The 22768-nt window shown below is 44.1% G+C and overlaps 1 protein-coding gene across 7 annotated transcripts in view; it reads left to right on the top strand.

Moving 5' to 3' along the window:
• NCAPG2 (non-SMC condensin II complex subunit G2) overlaps positions 1 to 22768 on the top strand; it is a 71831-nt gene that overhangs the window by 30198 nt on the left and 18865 nt on the right. For 4 of the 7 annotated variants that reach the window (XR_008527364.1, XM_024250085.3, XM_024250086.3 and 1 more), the window contains 12 exons: positions 2591 to 2743; positions 8796 to 9018; positions 9250 to 9362; positions 11424 to 11597; positions 15400 to 15470; positions 16443 to 16596; positions 16715 to 16888; positions 17942 to 18058; positions 18139 to 18279; positions 18701 to 18800; positions 20887 to 21074; positions 22402 to 22542. Coding sequence is in view for 6 of the 7 variants with exons in the window: in XM_024250085.3 (XP_024105853.2) it covers positions 2591 to 2743; positions 8796 to 9018; positions 9250 to 9362; positions 11424 to 11597; positions 15400 to 15470; positions 16443 to 16596; positions 16715 to 16888; positions 17942 to 18058; positions 18139 to 18279; positions 18701 to 18800; positions 20887 to 21074; positions 22402 to 22542 (1749 nt within the window). In the remaining variant the exon portion in view is untranslated. The remainder of the gene's footprint in view (positions 1 to 2590; positions 2744 to 8795; positions 9019 to 9249; positions 9363 to 11423; positions 11598 to 15399; positions 15471 to 16442; positions 16597 to 16714; positions 16889 to 17941; positions 18059 to 18138; positions 18280 to 18700; positions 18801 to 20886; positions 21075 to 22401; positions 22543 to 22768) is intronic. The other 3 variants (XM_054560098.2, XM_063726246.1, XM_063726247.1) reach the window with 1 other exon arrangement.

Raw genomic sequence — 22768 nt, 5'->3', positions numbered from 1 at the left:
CTTGTCTCAAAAAGAAAAAAAACAAATTTTTTTTTTCTGTGCATGTTCAACCTCCTCCTCTCAGCAATGTCCTTCCTGTAGGTTTGTAAGCATGTCCACATCTCCATCTGAGGCAGAGGCTCCCCCATCTCTCCTCATTGCAGAAAGATATTCTGAGGAGCATGTCTGTATTTGTTGAGTGATCACACATTTGGGCTCATGCCTGTTGCTCTGCAGTAATTGTTAGGAGCAACCTTCTTACTCTCAAAAGAGTCTTAGTTCAGTGGTCACCTAAATGGTTTATCTCCATTTCCTGCCATTCTCCAGTCTACTGTAAAGCATCTTCTATGTCCGCTACCCCAGTAAGGCATTTCTAGCCAAGGTGAATTTCACATGACCGCTTCACTAGACTGTTTTGACCTCTGAGCAGAATTCATTCCTACACCATTCCCTGTCCTTCTGGATGTTGTGGTAAAACCTCAGTCCCTCTTCTTCCTCTTGGTCTTTGGTTGAATGCTCTTACTGTAAGTGCTGGCTGAGGAGTCAGGGAGCCGTGTGCTTCTTGCGCTGTGATGGGCTCACCCTGGCGATCTGGTTTCCAGCCTTGCTCTGACTGCAGTTTGCATGCGGCTGGTCCCAGTTTACAGACAAGCGTCTTCTTGAGAGCTCTGCTCAGGTGACCAACAGGTAGCTCTGAGATTAAGACTATCCACAGCATGCAGATTAGGAAGTGCTCCTGGGGTGCACACCTGTGGAAGGGAAGGGACATTAAGCCATGACACAGCCTGGGAAAGCCTCATGCAGACCCACAGGCAGCTCTGGAGCCAGCAGAGCCCTTCAGACTGGGCCCATGCTGATTCACTATTGCACACTGGCTGCCCGGGAAGAAGGCATTTTCTTCAGGAGGCCATCCCCAAACATGCTGATGGCGAGGGCAGCTCAGCAGCCCCAGGACAGCTGGGGTGAGTGCTTCATTTCTGATGGGGCCTTGGTTGTACGTCATAGCAACCACCCTGTCTCCATTGCTGAGTTTATGACCATCTTTTCCAAACCTGCTGCCATCCAAGAGTTTTATTTATTTTCCTCTCTCCCCCTTGCTCCTCTTCTCCTTGAAGTGATGATGCCATCTGCCGAGTCACTCACTTGCGTGCTGTTCTTGCTTCTTCTTCCTTAACCCAAGTCCTGTCTTTCCCTTCCTGGTGTCTGAGGTTCACCTGCTCCTTCCTGTTGCTGTCACCCAAAGTGGCTGCAGCTCCCTGGCCAGTCTTCTCTTGGTTCTGACCTTCTGACCACAGTCTGGTGCTTTCATGCTTCTGAGGAAACCCTTGCAGGGCCACTCTGAGATGCCTCCTGGGCCCAGATGGGTCATCTATGAGGAGGGATGGGTGGGCTCTGGAGTAGAGGAAGAGTCAGCAGAGAATCTACAGAAGAAAGACCAGAGAAGTTGAAGGAGAATTAGGAGAACACAGTGTTGTAGCAGGGGCTACAGAGGCTGTGGGATTGGGGGAACTGGCAAGGCAGGTGGTGGCCAGTGGCTGGTGTCCAGTGGGAGGGCAGGATCAAGAGGAGGCTGTGGACACATGTGGAGCAGATGATTCAAATCAGTCTGCCCTTGATTGCTTTGGAAGAAGAGCTGTATATACTTGAAATTTTTTGAAAAAATTATCGTCATTAAAATATATGTGACCAGGAGCGATGGCTCACGCCTGTAATCCCAGCACTTTGGGAGGCCGAGGCGGGCGGATCACGAGGTCAGGAGATCGAGACCATTCTGGCTAACACAGTGAAACCCCATCTCTACTAAAAATACAAAAATTAGCCAGGCGTGGTGGCGGGTGCCTGTAGTCCCAGCTACTTGGGAGGCTGAGGCAGGAGAATGGCATGAACCCGGGAGGCAGAGCTTGCAGTGAACCAAGATTGCGCCCCTGCGCTCCAGCCTGGGTGACAGAGCGAGACTCCGTCTCAAAAAAAAAAAAAAAATATATATATATATATATACAAATGTTTTTGGAATACTGTATATACTTTTAATAAAAACCTATGAAAATGTCCTTTCTCCTGAAACTAGATGGAGAAGGCAGTAGAGCTTAAGTAGTGCTGGAGCTTGGGGGCCCAGACTGAGCCTTGGCCTGTGGAGGAGTGCCACCTGCTACATGGGCACTGTAGTCAGCCGAGAGTGCGTTCGAGTCACACACGCTGGCTCTGTTCCCTCCAATCCTCATGCAGTATCGAGTCAGGAAATGCAGAGTTCTTGGACTTGCTGCCTTTGGAGACCATGTGACCAGTAGTTATTCTGTGTTTCTTTCAACTCAAAAATTCTCTAAAATTTAGCTAAGAGAGAGCATTAAAGATTTCTTTTATAATTGCTTTAATCTTATTTGAACAAAACAATGGATGGACCAAATAGCAGTGGTTGGACCTATACTAGTTCATTAAAAGTATGCCTTTTATATGAAATAATTCTAGAAAAAGTGGTATTTTCCATAGGTATATTTATTTCACTAGTAGTTCTAGTAAAGATGGAAGTGAATGTTTTCTTTAATGAAGTTTTCCTACCTGAACCTTTCATTGGCACGTTCTGATTTTGAATTTATCTTTCTGTCTGTTGCAGTGCCTGCCAATGATTTTGGACAACAAACTGAGCCACCCATTGTTAGAGCAGCTCCTTCCAGCTCTCAGATACAGTCTCCACGACAATTCTGAGAAAGTGAGGGTGGCTTTTGTGGACATGCTGTTGAAGATCAAAGCTGTGAGGGCTGCTAAGGTAGGATGAATAGGGCTTTTTTACTTATGACATGAAATAGGGACATGTGTTCATCAAACAGAAAGAAAGTAGTTTTAATTCCACATTTTAAACTGATAACTGATATGATTTGACCAGTTATCTCTGTCAAAAATGTTATTTTGTGTTTTTCATCAAAGGTTCTAGAAATATTATCAATGTGTTTTCTTTTCGAAAGACGTGAATGTAAGCACCCCCCGCCTTCCATTATATTTTTATCGTGTATGAAGGTTTTCAGCGAGATATTTGGTGTAATATTTGGATACTTGGCACCTGGTGAGCACTTCTGGAGAGTGTCTAGTATGAGCCACCCCCCCCCACCCCCCCACCCCCCTGCCCCCCACACAGAGTGAAGGAAGGAGACACCCGCTTTATGAGAGATGTGCGTTTTGACATTTTATAAACTACTGAAGTGATTGTTCTCTTTCAGCTCTAGTTCTCTTCAGCTTTTTGCTAAGAATGTTGCTTATAATGTTCTTGACTTCATTATTATTTGGTACCATCGTGAACTTTCTTTCTCCACACAGTAGTTCTCAGAAATTTACTTTGAGTGCTGTTCTGCTATGGCACAGGATCCAGAAACAGACTGATATGCCAGAGTGTAGGGTCAGCCAGACAGATTTGTGTATTCATAAGAGAAGTGGTGCTGTGTGGCCATGAAAAGAACAAGGAGGAACTTTTTGTCGGGCTTCCTTAGAAAGGCCTCTAAGATATAGAAGTATAAAAGCATAGTGTAGATGTGGTTCTGGTGTGCTACCAGCTGAGTAAAATGGAGACATATGTATAAGTAAATATTGCTCAGATATAGGTAAAATATCCTTTGAAGAGAACAAGAATTTAGTGTCAGTTGCTTAGGGTGATGAGGTGAGGGGGAGACAGGGTCCCACTCTGATGCCCAAGCTAGAGTGCTGTGGTGTGATCTTGGTTCACTGCAACCTCAAGCCGTCATCCCTCCTCAGCCTCCCAAGTGGCTAGGACCACAGGAGTGTGCCACCATGTCTGGCTAATTTTTGTAGTTTTTGTAGGGATGACGTTTCCCCATGTTGCCCAGGCTGGTCTCAAACTCCTGGGCTCAAGTGATCTGCCCACCTTGGCCTCCCAAAGTGCTGGGATTACAGGTGTGAGCCACCGTGCCCAGCCAATGGTGGGGATCTTGTCACTGAATGTAGTACATATTACTTTGCGTATTTTGAGTTTTGATCTGTGAATTTTTTTATGTTAGAAGAAAACAAAGGATATTTTGAGTGACCCATGTAGTATTAACACCCAATGTCATATCCAATTGAGTTACTTTGATGCTTTTGTTGAAAATCATTGACCATGTGTGTGGTCCTTTTCTGGACTCTGTCCTATTCTGTTGATCCGTTTGTTCTGTGTGGATCTTACAGTAAGTCTTGCAGTGTACCTTCTTCAGCTTTGTTGTTCTTTCAAAATTCTTTGGCTACTTTAGGTCCTTTGCATTTCATATAAATTTTAGAGTAACAGCCAGGTGTGGTGGCTGATGCCTGTAATCCTAGCACTTTGGGAGGCTGAGGTGGGAGGATCACTTAAGCTCAGAAGTGTGAGACCAGCCTGGGCAACATAGTGAGAACTTGTCTCTTAAAAAAATCTAGAGTAAGCTTGTCAATTTTTTTTTTTTTTTTTTTTTGAGACGGAGTCTCGCTCTGTCACCCAGGCTGGGGTGCAATGGCACAATCTTGCCTTACTGTAACCTCTGCCTCCCAGGTTCAAGTGATTCTCCTGCCTCAGCCTCCTGAGTAGCTGGGACTACAGGTGCGTGCCACCATGCCTGGCTAATTTTTTTTTTTTTAATTTTAGTAGAGATGGGGTTTCACCGTGTTGGCCAGGCTGGTCTCGAACTCCTGACCTCAGGGGATCCACCTGTCTTGGCCTCCTAAAGTGCTGGGATTGTAGGCGTGAGCCACTGCGCCGGGCCAAGCATGTCAATTTCAATAAAAATACTGGCTGCATTGCAAAATGCAAATGTTTGATGGCATTTTTTTAAACAGCCTATTAAAACTATAGTTCTGTGCTTTTACACTGTTAGTGGGAGTGTCAATTAGTTCAACCGTTGTGGAAGACAGTGTGGCAATTCTTCAAAGACCTAGAGGCAGAAATACGATTTGACCCAGGAATCCCATTACTGGGTATATACCTAAAGGAATATAAATCATTTTATTATAAAGATATATGTTTGCGTATGTTCATTGCAGCACTATTCACAATAGCAAAGACATGGAACCAACCTAAATGCCCTTCAATGATAGACTGGATAAGGAAAATGTGGTACATATATACTATGGAACACTATGCCGCCATAAAAAGGGAAGAGATCATGTTCTTTGCAGGGAATGGATGGAGCTGGAAGCTATTATGCTCAGCAAACCAACGCAGGAACAGAAAACCAAATACCGCATGTTCTCACTTATAAATGAGAGCTAAATGATGAGAACACGTGGACACATGGTGGGGAACAACACATACTGGGGCCTGTTGGACGGTGGAGGGTAGGAGGAGGGAGAGCATCAGGAATAATGGCTAATGGATGCTGGGCTTGATACCTAGGTAATGGGATGATCTGTGCAGCAAACCACCATGGCACATGTCTACCAATTTAACAAACCTGCACATCCTGCATTTGTACCCCTGAACTTAAAATAAGAGTTGGACCAAAAAACCCAGAAAACAAAGTAGACTTTAAGGCAATTATTGGAGAAAAACAACTTTTTGTGAATAATTTTACTTTTTTTAATTTTTAATTTTGAATTTTCAAACATATATAAAAGCAGAGAGACTAATATAGTGAATTAGATGTACCCATCACCCAGCTTCAACAATTATTGCCATGTCCAGTCTTGTTTTATCTAAACCGTATCCAGGCCACACTGCCAGACTATTTTGAAATAAATTCCAGACATCATATTGTTTTCTTTGTATTTCAGAATGTATCTCTAAAAGATAAGCACTTAAAAATCACTCTACCATTATTTTATAAAAAAAGAATAACTCTTCAGTAAAACAAAACAGAAAACAGTAGTAGGTAAGGAGGGTGGAGGGACCCAGTAGTAGGTAAGGAGGGTGGAGGTACCCAGTAGTGGGAAAGCGGGGAGGAGGGACCCAGTAGTGGGGAAGGGAGGGCGGAGGGACACAGTAGTGGGTAAGGGGAGCGGAGGCACACAGTAGTGGGTAAGGAGTGCCCGGGACACAGGGTAGGTAAGGAGGGTGGAGGAACCCAGTAGTGAGTAAGGAGGGAGGAGGGACCCAGTAGTGGATAAGGGGGAGCGGTGGGACCCAGTAGTGGATAAGGAGGGCGGAGGGACCCAGTATTGGGTTAGGGCGGGGTGCGGGGGCCCAGTAGTGGGTGGGGGGGTGCAGAGGGATGCAGTAGGGGGTAAGGGGGGCGGAGGGACACCGTAGCGGGTAAGGAAGGCGGAGGGACACGTAGTCTGTTAGGCAGGCGGGGGGACACGGGGTCTGTTAGGCAGGCGGGGGGACACGGGGTCTGTTAGGCAGGCGGGGGGACACGGGGTCTCTGGCCCACCGGGAAGTTTGGGTGCCAGAGCAGAGGAAGAAGGCAGAACGTTTGCGTTTCAGTCCTTATCTTTGCAAGTGCAAGGCAGACAGCCATTTGGTTGTGAGGTCTCTGGAAAGGTTTGTGACAGGCATGCAAGCTAATTTCCCTTGAAAGTTAAGGTTACAGAATGACATGAGTACAAGAGGCAGTCTGACTGGCCAGAGGACAGCTGTTGGAGCTGACTGGAGGGCATTGTCTATGGGCAGGAACAACCTGGCAGCATGAAACCAGGCTGCCGGGCCTGGCGTGCACACCTCAGTAATGGGTGCGTTGGCTCAGTGGAGGGTCTTGTACATGCAGCTCTAGAAGGAATGAGAGTTATACCTTCTCTTTGTTTCCTTTGTTAGCTGTGGTAGGCCTGGGCTGATGGGCTGAGCCCAGTGGGCTAGGAGATGTCAACACTCTCCCTTCAATGCACTGTCTTCTTTTTAATTTTTTTTTTTTTTTTGAGACAGGGTCTCCCTGTGTTGCCCAGGGTGGCCTCAAACTCCTGGCTTCAAGCGATCCTCCTGCCTTGGTCTCCTGAGTTGCTGGGACTACAGGCGGGAGCCACTGTGCCCAGCCAATGAGTCTACTTCTATTTCTACAGTAGTGTGTGGCTCGTGCAGCTCTGATCTGTGCATTTGTGTGATACTGAAAGACAGCGTGGCAGACTACATAAAAGTGCTATGATCTTGTACTTAATCACTCTAAGCCTGCTTCTTACCTGTAAAGTGGGAATACTAATATCTATGCTGGGGGTGGTTGCAAAAATACAGTAAATAGTGGCTCAGGCACTTGGTTCTGTGCTTGACATCCTCAGGCATTTCCAGAAAGGTTGGTTGCCAACAGCGCTGTCACCTGCAGGCCTGCTGGTGCAGTGTTCAGGGCTTGATGCCTCTCTCTCAGAAGTAACCACCCGTTGGGGCTGGAGCCTGTGGCCAGGAGGCTTTTGTGTGTTGGGACGGGCAGAAGGGGCTCAGGGTGGAAGTGGACAGAGTTGTTCTCTGGTCAGAATATGAGTCCTAGTATTTTTCTCTTTCTTGTCCTCTTAAACCGTGACAGCACAGCCTCTCACCCTTAGGTAAGAAATTTCCAGTCCCTTAATTTCCAAGGCTTCAGTCAGGTTTGGCAGAAGATTCTTGTCCCTGTGGCTGTGGGTGAGAGCTGGGAACCTTGGCCCTGTCCACTGTCCTGTGGCTGCTTGAAGTACTGGGGTAATGCTCTGTCTTTCCAATGCTAGAATGTGAGTAAACTGCCCAGTGTGGGATTTGGGGTTATTGTCCTTACTACAGTAACTTTTTCAGAAATACCAAGAAGTGCCTGAGTGGAAATATCCCAGGGGCGCTTCAGGAGGTAGTAATGATAGTGTCAGATGCTGCAGATTTTGTCTGAGTTGAGGGCGTTCATATGTCTATTTGAATTTGCAGTATGAGATCATGACCTTGGCAAGAACAACTTCAGTGAGGGTGGACTGCAGTGTCGATGGGGTTGGGAGGTGAGATATGGAGGTGGAGGTGGGATGCAGGCACACTTAGGAGCAGGTTGACTGACAAGGGGGAAGGAAGGTGGGAGCCAGGAGATGGGAACCTCAGGTTGAGTTTTGTGTGTGTGTTTTTGTTCTAAGAATTGGAATGATGTAAAGAAGAAAGATCCAATTGAAAATACTAGAAAGAAGGATTGGTCCTTGGAGCAAGGTTCTTCAGAAAAATGCAAGGTCGAGGGTTTTGCTCACCATGCAGGTGAGAAGCCCGAGGCCGGGCTTGATGTGGTGCCATTCAATTTTGCTTTGTCATGTTCTGCATTTTTCTTTTGTCTTGAATTTCTTTTGCAGAAGATTGGTGCTTGCTTTCTGTAGGTAGTTCGAAGGCTTTTGAGAAGAGGGACACTATCACTATGCTCAGTTCTGATTTTTGCAGGTTTTCTGGAGGCTGCATGTGAGACGGGTGGGGGGAGATGAGACTAGGCTGTGGGGGTCCATGATGATCTGGGCAGGCTTGTGTCAGAGAAGGAGTCACTGTGGATGGGACAGGCAGCCCCAGGGGTTCAGGAGTGATGCCCCTGCCTCTTAGATAGGAGATGGAGTGTCCACGTCAAAAACGTTGTATATATTTTTACTCACTTTTCACATTAATGCGCCAAAAGTTAAGGTACTTTAAGAAATTAAAAAAATTAATTGACAATCATAGCTATCATTGGAGAGTTTCCCGTATGTTAATCATGGTGTTAAGTAATTTTAATTAACCCTCTTAGCAACCTAATACTTGGGTGCCTTATATAACAGTACTTTTAAAAATATAGATTTATTAATTCTAATTTCTCTACAGAAAGTCACAGATTTTGGTATAGTCATTTGAAGTGAATTTTCTTAAATATAAAAATTAGTTCCTTTTTTGGTTATGCTTGAAATTTTTCTTAAGCTGTTTCCAGGGTTACAGGCACAATTGATTATTTCCTTCTGCATATGTGCTTTTTGCACAGTTTTGGAAAATATGCCCCATGGAGCACATTCTGGTTCGTCTGGAAACTGATTCTCGACCTGTGTCTCGGCGCCTGGTGAGCCTCATCTTTAATTCTTTCCTGCCTGTGAATCAGCCGGAGGAGGTCTGGTGCGAGCGCTGTGTCACCCTGGTGCAGATGAACCACGCTGCTGCCAGGAGGTTCTATCAGTACGCCCACGAACACACCGCCTGCACCAACATAGGTAGGGAGTGCTGTTATTTCTCAGTTCTTGTTATGTTTTCCCCCAAAAGCATAATACAAATTACGGAGTTCAGTATTTGTCAGTTTAATAAGCTTCATACTTTAATGCATTTCTGAATGATTTCCCTTAAAATAGTACTTTTGACTAATTGGGATTACAATTTCATTATCATATAGTTAATTTTGTAGAAGAAACACATCCATTAATTCTTGTTTATCCTAAACATTTCAGCAAAGCTGATTCACGTTATTCGTCATTGCTTAAATGCCTGTATCCAGAGGGCAGTGAGAGAGCCTCCAGAGGATGAGGAGGAAGAGGACGGAAGGGAGAAGGAGAATGTGACTGTGAGTAGAGCAGGGCCAGGCCGGGCAGATAGTGCGTCAGTGGCATCACTCCCATGGGGCATTATGTTAGGAATATTCCTATGTTTTCTTTGTTCCTTTAGTATTGTTAATTAAACAAGTTATTTTGGAAGGTCATAAATAATATTTTTGAAAGAATTGCTATATATCCTTTGTAGTTCATTCTGGAGCTCAGGTAGGACTTAATACAGAAGAAAAATTCTTACCAGTCACATCTTGTCCCAGATTTTCTTTACCTTAAATGTCTCTGTGTGTTTCAGTTCAACCCTGGGTGTAGCATGGCTGGATTGGATTCTGGGTACTCCCATATTTTTCAAAGTATAATTTATTAAAGGAACAATTTCTTGAATCCAAAGTAACCAATTATATTAGAAGAAAATAACGTTTAAGACTTAGACACACTTGTTACTTATAAGCATTATCTTAAGCTTCTAAACTGCTATGCTTGCGGACGTCTAAAGTAAGGTTTTGGGGTCATTTTGCAATGCCCACTACATTAAGAAACTGGACTTTATTTATTTTATTTTTTATTTTTTTATTTCTTTTTATTATTATTATTATTATTATTATTATACTTTACGTTTTATGGTACATGTGCGCAATGTGCAGGTAAGTTACATATGTATACATGTGCCATGCTGGTGCGCTGCACCCACTAACTCGTCATCTAGCATTAGGTATATCTCCCAATGCTATCCCTCCCGCCTACCCCCACCCAAGAAACTGGACTTTAAAAGGAAATCACAAAACACAGTTTGCCCTGTGCTGAGGCACACTGCTGGTGTGCTCCCCTAACAGCTGATCCTGAGCCAAGTGCTTCTGGGTCTGACCCCACTGTGTCCTTCCTAGCAGGGGCAGCAGATGGCTCACCCAGGCCCCGCTCGTGTCCCATGGTGCTTTCTCCTCCGTCTCCCACCACCCCCTGATGGGCCACCAGCCCAGCCCCTCAGTCAGTTATGCTGGGTTGAAATTGTTCAGAAGGCACTTACCAAAAACATACAGGAAATAGATGTGGAATAGAGAGAAGAATTCAGTGAGAGTGAGAGCCACTTCCGTCTTCACAGCCGTTGGGCAGGCCACCTCCCTGGGCTCACGACACCCTCACTGCCAGTGTTCAGAGCTTCAGAGCTGGTTCTGCTCTTGGTTTTAGTGGAGTTTGAGTTTCTTCTCTCAGGGCTTCTCCCTCAGTATGCGTTAGAGTTGTGTGACAGGCCTCCACAGCAGGATTGTTGGTGGGTCTGGCTGTGTGTCTGTGCTGGTGAGTGGGCATGTCCGCTTACTGGCATGCAGCCACAGTGCACTTATGTGTGGCTTGCAGTGTTGACAGCGTGGGACTGCTGGCTCTGGGTAGAAGAGGAATTTGTTAGAGTGTGTTTGTAGTTTAAAGTGAACAATTCAGGTGATTACTGTGCACTATCAGCATATGTTCAGGAAAATGTAAGCAGGTCTGTTTATTTTAGAACAAACTAAAGAAGCCCATGATCTAGTGGTAGTCGATCACAGTCAGTCATTATTCCAGCCTCTCAGGCTGTGTTCTGCCTGCCTGTAGGGTGGAGTTGGCCAACCAGAGACTGTGTCCTTTCTGTGACCTGATAGGCTGGGTTTTGGCGGCTGAGTTTCAGTAGCAGTCACCTTGGAGGAAAGCAGGCTTTACCATTCCCCTCCCCCTGCATCGAGATTTGTGGTGAAAAGTGATGTCTTTTAATAAAGCAGAAGATACAGTGAAAGAAAAGGCATGTTTCTTAATAGGGTGTTATGTTCCTAGATGGAGACAATAGTTCATACGTTTTCATTTTTAGAGGAGTTTTCTTTATATAAACCATTTCTTTAAAGGATATAGAGTTAGTTTGGAATTTATATCGTGGGTGGGCATTTAAAAATAAATTTACCTCCCTAGGAGATTCTAAAGTAGAGAGTAAAAGACATGAAAGTAAGACTGATATTCTTTACACTTTTGCTTTAGAGCGCTAATTCTGAGATGCTGTTACCTTTTAGTAGTTGTTATGATTAGATTCTTTCACAATAAAATTATTTTTATCTTAGGTTCTGGACAAAACACTGTCAGTAAACGATGTTGCATGCATGGCAGGTTTACTAGAAATCATTGTGATTCTCTGGAAAAGTATTGACAGAAGTATGGAAAATAATAAAGAGGCCAAACTTTACACCATTAACAAGTTTGCCTCTGTGCTTCCAGAGTATCTGAAAGTATTTAAGGTAAGTCTCGAACTATACTTGTAAGCAAGGTATATTAAGGTTACGTTTGTTTAGAATTTAACAAAAGTTCTCAAACATGTTTACCTCCCTGGATCTGTTTTCTCATCTGTAAAATGAGAGGGTTGGATTAGTGTTTACCTTGCAGTATAGTTTCTTTCTCTTGCCCCTCTTGAGGGTGGAGATCTTGTGTCTCTGTCTGCTTCCATATCCTCAGCACCCAGAGAAATGTCTTGGGTAAGCACATGATTCTTCTGCCTCCGATAGTCAGCGACATTATTTCAGCATCTAACTTGATTTGCAGGGGTTTAAGAAAGAATTTCGTGAACATGGAGGTACAGTAGTACTCAAGTTCTGTGGGCAGTTAGGTACCCAAAGGCACCCAGTAAGCAAATATGTCCCTGAAGTATTTGAGTTGTGTGTGTTGTTGGGGCAAACAGTTGTGTGTGTGATTTCTTTTTTAAAAAAATTTATTTTGAATTGACAAAAATTTTATATACTTTATTGTGTTCAACATGATGTTTTGAAATATGTACACATTGTGGAATGGCCAAATCGAGCCTCACATACTTACGTTTGGCCAGTATCACCTCACATACTTACCATTTCTGTGGTGAGAACGCTTAAAATCTGCTCTCAGTGATTTTCAAGAATATATTATTCCGTTATTAACTGGAGTCACCACGTTATAGGCTAGATCTTTTGAACTTATTCCTCTGATCTAACTGCAATTTTGAATCCTTTAGCTAACCCTTCCCACCCCCACCACTCTTCTCTGTACGTGATTTCTATTTGCATGCAGGACCTTCTCATTCCTTGACTTTTTACTTCTGAAGGAAGTTTATATTTCAAAACTAAATTTAAAAATAGGCTAACAGCATGTAAAAATGCAAATATATTCTTAACTCTGAAGAAAGTGTGGTTTAAATATAGAAAGATCATAGGTCTTATGAACCACACTTCTCTTCCTGAATGTTACTCTTGCCTCTTTTTCTACCTACTTATGTGACTTTGGACCATGTAGCTTTTCTAACCCTTTCAAGGCTCTGAGCTTCATTCTGCCTCTGACGTGAAAGCATGGCCTGTGCATGAAAGCAAATTGTATTAGTTGCCAAAATTGTATTAGTCTGTTTTCATGCTGCTGATAAAGACATACCTGAGACTGGGTAATTTATAAAGAAAAAGACGTTTAATGGACTCACGGTTCCATATGGCTGGGGAGGCTTCACAGCCATGACGGAAGGCAAAAGGCATGTCTTACATGGTGGCAGGCAGAGAGAAAATGAGAGCCAAGCACAAAGGGAAACCCCTTAGAGAACCATCAGATCTCGTGAGACTTACTCACTACCATAAGAACGGTATGGGAGAAACCACCCCTAGGATTCAGTTATCTACCACCGTGTCCCTCCCATAACACATGGGAATTATGGGAGCTACAATTCAGGAGGAGATTTGGGTGGGGACACAGCCAAACCATAATTTACCAGTAAATGGTAAAGCTCATTAGCTGGGCATGGTGGCTCACACCTGTAATCCCAGCACTTTTCAAGGCCAAAGCAGGAGGATTGCTTCAGGCTGGGAGTTTGAGACTAGCCTGGGCAACACAGTGAGACCTCATCTCTACAAAATTTAAAAAATTAGCTGAGCTTGATGGCCTGTGCCTTTTGGTCCTGGCTATGTAGGAGGCTCAGACAGGATTGCTTGAGCCCAGAGTTTGAGACTACAGTGAACTGTGATCATACGACTGTACTGACTCCAGCCCTGGCAACAGAGTGAGACCCTGCCTCTTTAAAAAAAAAAAAAAAAAAAAAGCTGAAATAATGACCCGGGGCTGAGAAACCAGCATTATTTCAGAATATGAACAGAAGCCCATATAGGACACCAGGTGGGTTGGCGGACAGGGCAGTTGTGGCCATGGGGTATTGGAAACCCTTAGAGGGTCTTGGGATTCAGTTAATTCTGAGTATGTCTATAAGAAGTCTCCCCACCACTAAGGAAAATTGCTTCCTTCTCTAAGTAAAGAGATGATGGGTGAGCCACACAGATGGAATTGGCCATCATTATCAGTATACTTGTAACATTAACGAGATATTTTCTTTCTTTTTTTCTTTTTTTTTTTCTCTCTCTGTCGCCCAGGCTGGAGTGCAGTGGAGCGATCTTGGCTCACTGCAAGCTCCGCCTCCCGAGTTCATGCCATTTTCCTGCCTCAGCCTCCCGAGTAGCTGGGACTACAGGCGCCCGCCACCATTCATGGCTAATATTTTTGTATTTTTAGTAGAGACATGGTTTCACCGTGTTAGCCAGGATGGTCTCGATCTCCTGACCTTGTGATCCGCCCGCCTCGGCCTCCCAAAGTGCTGGGATTACAGGCGTGAGCCACCGTACCCAGCCATTAAGGAGATATTTTCTTCCCATATCGTTAGTTGGGGGTAAGGATGGGGTCACTGTGAATGCAAATTAATTCCTAATCAAATTTTGATTTTGGTTTGTTTCTGTTTCATATGTATTTTCAGGAAAATTATTGTTATTATTTTTTTTTAGGATTCACTATGTCCGCATTCTCCCAGCCAAGAATATCTCTTATTGAGTGTTCTTGAGGAAGGGTGGATGTACCCCCTTTTACTTATTATTTTAGTAATAATAATTTAGCTGCAATTTACTAAGCACTGAGGACACTCTAAGTACTGTACTGGGGTTCTGTGTGGTATAGTTCACTTTGGTTCTTCCAACAGTCCTGTGTTCGTTTTGCAAAGGGAGAAACTGACTCTGAGAGCTTAACTCCTCTCCTCTGTGCTATGTTGGCTGTTGGGCTACAGAATCTGATTGGGTCTAGATTTGGTTCAGTAGCCTCAAAGCTTACTTTTTTTTCTTTCTTTCTTTTTTTTTTTTTGAGATGGAGTCTTGCTCTTGTCGCCCAGGCTGGAGTGCAGTGGCACAATCTCGGCTCACTGCAACCTCTGCCTCCCAGGTTCAGGCGATTCTCCTGCCCCAGCCTTCCAAGTAGCTGGGATTACAGGCGTGAGCCACCATCCTGGCTGATTTTGAATTTTCAGTAGGGACGGGGTTTCACCATGTTGATCAGGCTGGTCTCGAACTCCTAACCTCAGGTGATCCAGCCGCCTCAGCGTCCCAAAGTGCTGGGATTACAGGGGTGAGCCACTGTGTCTGGCCTTTTTTTTTTTTTTTTTTTTTTTAATAGATATAATCTTGCCCTGTTGCCCAGGCTGGAGTGAATGCTTACTGTAGCCTGTAACTGTTGACCTCACCTCAGGCTCACAAAGGGTTGGGATTACAGGCATGAGCCACTGTGCCCCGCTGCATTTTCCATTGAACTATACTGTCTTCCTAAAGATATTCTGATTTTGTTTTATAACATTTTCTCTGAATAATTTCCTTCTCTTGAGATTTATGTTCAGGATACCAAGTGTATAGAGTTAATCTTTTTTTCGTTTCATCGGTGTTGTTTTTTAAAGTAGATTCAATTCATGACAGCATATGATTTTGTTTATCCTGCTTACTGGCATATTCCCAGGGTCTAGATTGGTACTGGGTACATAGCAAGTGCTTAATAAATATTTGCAAAGTAGTAAAATGTTATATAAAACTTTCATAACACTTACCAAGTAATTTTCTCTGCCCCTCAAACGTGAGGCTGGTTTAAGTTTTCCCTTTGAACACGGAAAGGACTGCCATGGTTCTTCTTGAGCAACTTTGATAGTAAGTTATTAGGAATTTACGTAGAGAGACTTTCAGAATTTATAGTGCTTACATATGCTTTGTTTTGTTTTTCTTTTTTCGCTCTTAGGATGATCGCTGCAAGATCCCTTTATTCATGCTAATGTCCTTTATGCCGGCCTCTGCTGTCCCTCCATTCAGGTATTTGCTGTGTTTTTCGGTATAGTAGAAAAGTAGGAATCCTATCCATTGTTGTGCTGAATTATTCATTCATGTCAGCAGACCATAACATTTAGCTTTCAGCTCACTGTAGCCTCTTCCTTCTGCCCTTCCCTCTCCCTGTGGTAGGGAAAATATCAGGATGTGATTTTCAGTGGGCCCTAAGTTGGTACGTGATAAAAGAAGAGACTGCATGGAACTGAGAATGTTACTCCACTTTAAGTCTGGGGTTACTCTTAGCACCTGGTGTGGGAGGTTCTGGAGCACAAGGTCACCGTTGGTCACATGTGGCCCTGAGCACCTAGGCTTTGGCTATCTGAGCTGAGATGTGCTGTGAGTACAAAATACACATGGAGTCAGCCTTGGGGCAAAAAGAAGAATGTGAAATACTGATTACATGTTAAAATGATTTTGGATAGATTGGATTAAATAAGATTATGTTATTGAAATTAGTTTCACCTGTTTCTCTTTGTGTTTTCAAATGTGGGTACTAGAAAATTTTTAAGTACATTTGTGGCTTTTGTGTCTCACATAGTGTTTTTCATTAGAGCTCTACAGTGTTGGTGATTATCTCAGTAAAAATTATTTTTATTCATATTTATGGAAGAAAAAGGAATATTTTGATGCTAAACAAAAATTGTTCTTCAAAAGTAGAAACTCTTGCTCTAGAATCTGACAGATGGCACAGAAACAGAAGGATGAGGGCTTTGTGTGGCTACTGGGCCCTGCTCCTTCAGTGTCCAGAGCTGGTCAGAGGTCTTGTGGTGGGATGCAGCTGAGCAGCAATTGTGGGAAACTGTATTTATTCCTGCATTGGAGAGCATGGAAGTGCTAATATAATAACAAGGGCTTATGCACCATCAGATTTTAGCTTCTTGGTTTTCCTCACCTTTTGACAAAGTGGGGGAGTCTCTGTTGAAATACTCAGTCTGATTTTCCGTCTGACATTTTCAGCTGTGGTGTGATTTCCACGCTGAGAAGCCGGGAGGAGGGCGCTGTGGACAAGAGCTACTGCACTTTGTTGGATTGCCTCTGCTCCTGGGGGCAGGTGGGGCACATTCTGGAGCTTGTTGACAACTGGCTGCCCACAGAGCATGCCCAGGCCAAGGTAGGTTGACATCATGTTTCCTTAAAATTAGGTGAGTGAGGATAACTGTGTATTAGAAATTATATGCTTTTCTAGGGACATGTGTTTTCATTATCAGTCTCCCTCTCTCTTCTTTCAGAGCAACACAGCTTCTAAACGTAAGGTGCAGATCCATGACACACGCCCAGTCAAACCTGAATTGGCATTGGTCTACATTGAGTATTTGCTGACTCATCCAAAGAATCGCGAGTGCTTGCTCTCTGCTCCTCGGAAGAAACTTAACCATCTTTTGAAAGCCCTTGAAACGTCAAAGGTAACTCTGTGCCCTGAGAGTTGGGTGGTTTCCTATGATTGTGGGGGTGACAAATCAAGATGTGAAGCTTTCATATTTACAGTGCTATACAAATGTTCTGGCTGGAACAGAATTGAGAGTGATCATGTCACCTCATTCAGTTGGTACAAGGCATGGAGCCTGGCCAGGGCAAGGTTGGGAGTCAAGTCCCAGTTGACACGTGTTCAGAAATCTCACATTTCTGTTGCACCTGCTAGGGCACTAGGACTCAGGAGGATGGCCCCAGTTTCTCAGAACACACCCTCTGCAGGAGATGTGTCACATATCCTTTCATGTGGACACTCACTCCCTGTAGTCCTTGGCAGTTTTTTCTGGGAATGTTTGGAGAGCATTTCCTGGGAACCCATCATACTCCCAGCTGTCCCACGGAGGCCGTCATCTCTTCCTCTCCTCCAGGAGCCAGCCCTCTGAACACCCTGTTACCCTGCCCTCAAGTGTGACTGTACCAGAAGCAAAGCCCCAGCAGAGTGGAGCCAGGCAGATGGGGAGGATGGGGCCTGGTCATGAGGCAGGGAGGGGACAGGTGGTGCTGCGTGCAGGGCAGATGGGGAGGATGGGGCCTGGTCATGAGGCAGGGAGGGGACGGGTGGTGCTGCGTGCAGGGCAGATAGGGAGGACGGGGCCTGGTCATGAGGCAGGGAGGGGACGGGTGGTGCTGCGTGCAGGGCAGATGGGGAGGACGGGGCCTGGTCATGAGGCAGGGAGGGGACGGGTGGTGCTGCGTGCAGGGCAGATGGGGAGGACGGGGCCTGGTCATGAGGCAGGGAGGGGATGGATGGTGCTGCGTGCAGGGCAAGGGCTGTGGACGGTGAGCTGAGGCTGCTCACCTGGCTGTACATTTTCTCATGCCACCCAGCACCTCACGTCCAGGTGCAGAGTCAGCAGACACTGGGCTTCACCAGAGCGGGGGTCTTTCCAGCTCGCCTGAGGATCAGGTGCTTCCTATTCTTGCTGTACGGGGTGTGCTGGTGCCTTGTCAGTCAGCATGTGGCCCTTGGGTTTTTTCTATTACAGGCAGATCTGGAGTCACTTCTGCAGACACCAGGTGGGAAGCCTCGTGGCTTCAGTGAAGCGGCTGCCCTGCGAGCCTTTGGTCTCCACTGTCGCCTGAGCATCCATCTTCAGCACAAGGTGCGCCTGCTCCTGGCCCTCTATTAGGATGATATGCAGTGCTCTTTTTGTTACTGATTTATCTTCTTGTTTTTGGACAGTTCTGCTCAGAAGGAAAGGTGTATTTGTCCATTTTGGAAGACACTGGCTTTTGGTTAGAAAGCAAAATTTTATCTTTTATTCAAGATCAAGAAGAAGACTATCTGAAGCTTCATAGGGTCATTTATCAGCAAATTATCCAGGTTAGAAGTCTTAAGACACAGAAACCTTTCTCTTTACCAAGTTTGTTATGTTTCAGGATATCATTTTCTACTTTACAGTGGTAATTTTAGACATTAGTGTTATTCTTAAAATACAGTGACATTTATCTAACTTTCTAGTTTATCTTTTTGCAAAGCGTAAACTGCATACTTTCAGTGTAATTTTATACATTACATATAACAGGCGTTCGATTGTTTGTGGAATTACATAAAATATGTCTCTAGATTTCTTACGAAAACAACAAGAATTAATGTATCTTTATGAAAATTCCTTTATAAAACATCTTTGTAAAAATCTGCTTTATAAGATAACTAGCACATGGATAGGAGAAGCTTTGTGAGGCTGGATTTACTCCCTTTTTTAAAATGGCCTTTGTTGCTAAGCTGTGTCTGTCTCTTACAGACCTACCTGACTGTGTGTAAAGATGTTGTTATGGTAGGCCTTGGTGACCATCAGTTTCAGATGCAACTCTTACAGCGGAGTCTTGGAATCATGCAAACAGGTACAGTCAGGGCTGTTTTAGAGCAGTAAATACTCAGAACCAGTCCTTCCCTCCGTCCCTCCTTTACTGTGTAGCTCAGAACTCTCACTTTTAAGTGACTGATTATAATGCAACCTGGCGTATCCCAAAAAAGGGATTTGTTAGGTGGTGCAGCCTGGAAATTCAAAGGTGTTTCTGTGTCAGATATGACTACTCCAGAGTTTGTGACAGGGTCCTTTTGATTCTGCTTGTCCTTGTGGTCAGCTTCGTTGCCAGGCTGACTTTCCCTGTGGATTGGGCTAGTGGCTATTTCCTGGCATCTGTGTGGGAAACCATCACCGTCTGGCTCTGCTCTGGCCATGTGCTCCTGTGGATGGGGGCGTGAGTCAGGCGTTATTGGGTGGTACCCAACCAGGACCCCTGGAAGTTGCTGTTACCACAGGGAAAGGGTTAGCACAGGGTAACCCATGGCAACAGTGAGTGAGAGGACAGCCCTTGAGTCACATCAGATGATGACGGGAAAGGGTGTGGGGCCAGGGGTAGTGCACCTGGGGTCATTCCATATCTCCTTGGCCTTCTGATCACAGTTTGTTAAAGAAGAGTACTGCTGAGCTGGGACCCTGGTCCCTGGCCCCTGACCCCTAGCCCCTAGCTCCTAGCCCCTACTCCCTAACCCCTAACGGCCAGCCTCCCCCCCACCGCTTCTGTGGTGTAGCTGACTGCTGTGTAAACCTGTTTCTGGATGGTTTTTAAGTAGTATCCCAATACCCCAGTGCTGCATTTGATTCTCACTGAGATCTGTAAAAGCCTCAACATTTGATGTTGACATTTCTTTAAGCCTAGTTATTTGCTAGAAGAGATGGAAAATGATAACATTTAGTAAATTCAACGTTAAGTTTTGAAAATTAGATTAAGTTGGTAGTCCAATTTCTAGTGGATCCATCTGTAGTCTCTTTCCCATAGCCTTAAATATCTTCATGGCAGATTCCAGAGGGGTCTGTGTGTGTGGACACCCCCGGTGTATCTCTCTTCATGATGTTGCAACTGAAGTAGATGCTAGGAGAACACTGGAGCCAGGATACTGGGCAGTGTCTTAGTTAATCTTTAATTATAAGCAAAATCATCCATCATTTGTTTAACAGATCTAAAGTTTAAGAGTAAATATTAAATAGACCAATATTATTTGCTTCAGCGTTTTTGTTTAATTTTTTTTTTTTTTTTTTTTGAGACCAAGTCTTGCTCTGTCGCCCAGGCTGGAGTGGAGTGCAGTGGCGCGACCTCGGCTCACTGCAACCTCCACCTCTAGGTTCAAGCAATTCTCATGCCTCAGCCTCCTGAGTAGCTGGGATTACAGGCGCCCACCACCGTGCCCAGCTAATTTTTGTATTTTTAGTAGAGGCGAGGTTTCACCATCTTGGCCAGGCTGGTCTCAAACTCAAGTGATCCACCCACCTTGGCCTTTCAAGGTGCTGGGATTACAGGCATGAGCCACCATACCCAGCCTGTTTAATTCTTTATAATTCACTTCTATTGTGAAAACAGCATTTTATACTTACGCTTAATGATTGAAACAGTCAAAATTATTTATTTTTTAAACTTCACTTATCATTTAGGAATTATTTTCCCGTAAGGACTGAATCTACTTTTATTATTTAAAAAATTTACTTTTTGGAGGAGCTAATTATAACTAGAATTCTAGATCTCCAGTGTAGCCAGTTTCATTGTATAGGTATATCTGTTCTCTAAAAATAAAACAGAACCAGCAACACTGTTCTCTAATTCAGGTGTTGAGGCAGCCACACTGCTGAACTTCTGTATGTTCACATGTGCAATGAACACAATTTTTAATTTAGTGACTAATACACTATTACTGTTATTGAAGATATCAGTTTTAACTTAAATTGGACAAACGTCATACTTATTTATTTATTTTGGTTAGAATTTAGGTTAACCTGATCAACCTGGCTTTTGGTATTGACTCACCAAATACCAAAGTGTAATAATTTCTTTTTTGTTACCATTATATACATGTGTTAAGTGAGAATGTGTAATGATTTCAATAAACTTGTGTGATTAGAAAACTGATATATTCCAATTTTCTTTCTAGTGAAGGGATTTTTTTATGTTTCATTACTTCTTGACATTCTGAAAGAGATAACTGGAAGTTCCTTGATTCAGAAAACGGATTCAGATAAAGAAGTTGCAATGCTGTTGGACACAGTCCAGAAAGTATTTCAGAAAATGTTGGAATGTATTGCACGGAGCTTCAGGAAGCAGCCGGAAGAAGGCCTGCGGGTACTCAGGCCTCCCCAGGATGGGTTCGCTAGATGGGCTTTTCAGGGCTGGGTACACCTACACAGATGCATGAGCCCTGGCTGTGCTGTTCGCGCTTGGGTGACATGCAGTGTTGTGTGGGAGGTCCCTGCTGGCGAGGTGCACTGAGAGAGATGGAGTCGGTGTGGGAGTCCCCCGTGGTGGATACACTGAGAGAGAGATGGTGACCCCTGTGCATGGGCTGGAGGCAGGAAGGGCGGGAGCTCCAGCTGTTAGATTCTACCCAATCGTCTTAGAACAGGATCCCAAGAGTTCAGGTTGACCAGACGGCAGGACAGGAAGCAGAGGACTGATTGCTCTAGGTTCTGAGCGCATAATTGTTAATTTCACAGAGTTTTCCAAATAAAATATACCGTTCTTTTGAAAGATGCTAATTTTGATACTTGTAGAGTGACAGACGTCTATCTTGCCAGGTGAAATGCTAATTTCTGTCATGAGTTACCTCCCTGTCCTATGTTAACCTTCTCCAGGTTGGAAACGAGAGTCACAGACCTTGAAGGGGCCCGTGGCTTCCCTTTGCTGGTTGAAAGCTGATGTGAAGTGAGATTGTTGTTATTATAAGCACTTCATATAAAAACCTGTCTGCCAGATTTGCTTCATCCTAAAAACAATGTCATGTCAGTTCTTGTACCACGTGATGTTGTTATCAGAGAGAGCCATTACTTTTCTAAGTAGTAGCTTAAAAATATCAATGAGCTATTATTTTTTAATGAAGACTTTTAAAAATGCTTAAATGGGAGGCTATTTATGAAATATTGAAGACTCAGTGTCCTTTGCTGATAGAGGTCATTGAAGGTTGTTGGCCATACTTTTTCTAATCTAGTTCAATTTGAATGAATTTGAAATGTTCCTTTTTTTGATGAATTTGTTTCAAGTGTCTGTGATCTTTTATGTAATTTGTGCCAAAACCTTTAGGTTTCCCATCAAACCTGTGTAGCTTTAGTCAGAATACATTGCCTCATAGCTGATGCCTTATTTTAATGTCATTGATGTTTTGCCTCTCTCCCTCCTTATTCCTGAGGGTTTTTCTTGGCTTTGGGGAAAGAACATCATCAGGGCAGTTCCCAGTGGGCTTTGGTCCCATCTATCATCTTCTGGCCGTGGTGCGCAGGAGGTTTGAGTCAGCCTTGGAGTGGAATGTAGTGGGCACTGGTAGCAGGCAAACAAGATCAGTGACTCCTTGAGTCCTGGGGGAGGATAGTAAGAATACTTATTTTAAAGTGTCTTTTTGTTTTTTTCAAAACCATGGTTTTTAGTCATTAAAAGTGACGTATGTGTTTTCTTGTAGCTCCTTTATTCTGTTCAGAGGCCTCTTCATGAGTTCATTACTGCTGTTCAGTCTCGGCACACAGACACCCCTGTGCATCGGGGTGTACTTTCTACTCTGATCGCTGGGCCTGTGGTTGAGATAAGTCACCAGCTACGGAAGGTGAAGTGCTTTAATCCTGAAACTGCTGTGCCTCTTATTGATGACACAAGATGGTGTTTCTACTAGCGGCACATTCTCTACGTTTCTCAAAGTATTTTTTAAGAATTTTCAAACTTGAGTGAGTGGTGCACTTTCCTAGCAGTTACACCTCAGAGTTTGATAGCTAGTTAGTATTTTAGACTCATGTGACTATTGTGAAACATATACCAAGGGTATTATCACTCTT

The sequence above is a fragment of the Pongo abelii genome, chromosome 6 (genome assembly GCF_028885655.2).
Source record: "Pongo abelii isolate AG06213 chromosome 6, NHGRI_mPonAbe1-v2.0_pri, whole genome shotgun sequence".
Classification (NCBI taxonomy): domain Eukaryota; kingdom Metazoa; phylum Chordata; class Mammalia; order Primates; family Hominidae; genus Pongo; species Pongo abelii.
This window is presented reverse-complemented; position numbering and strand designations above follow the sequence as displayed.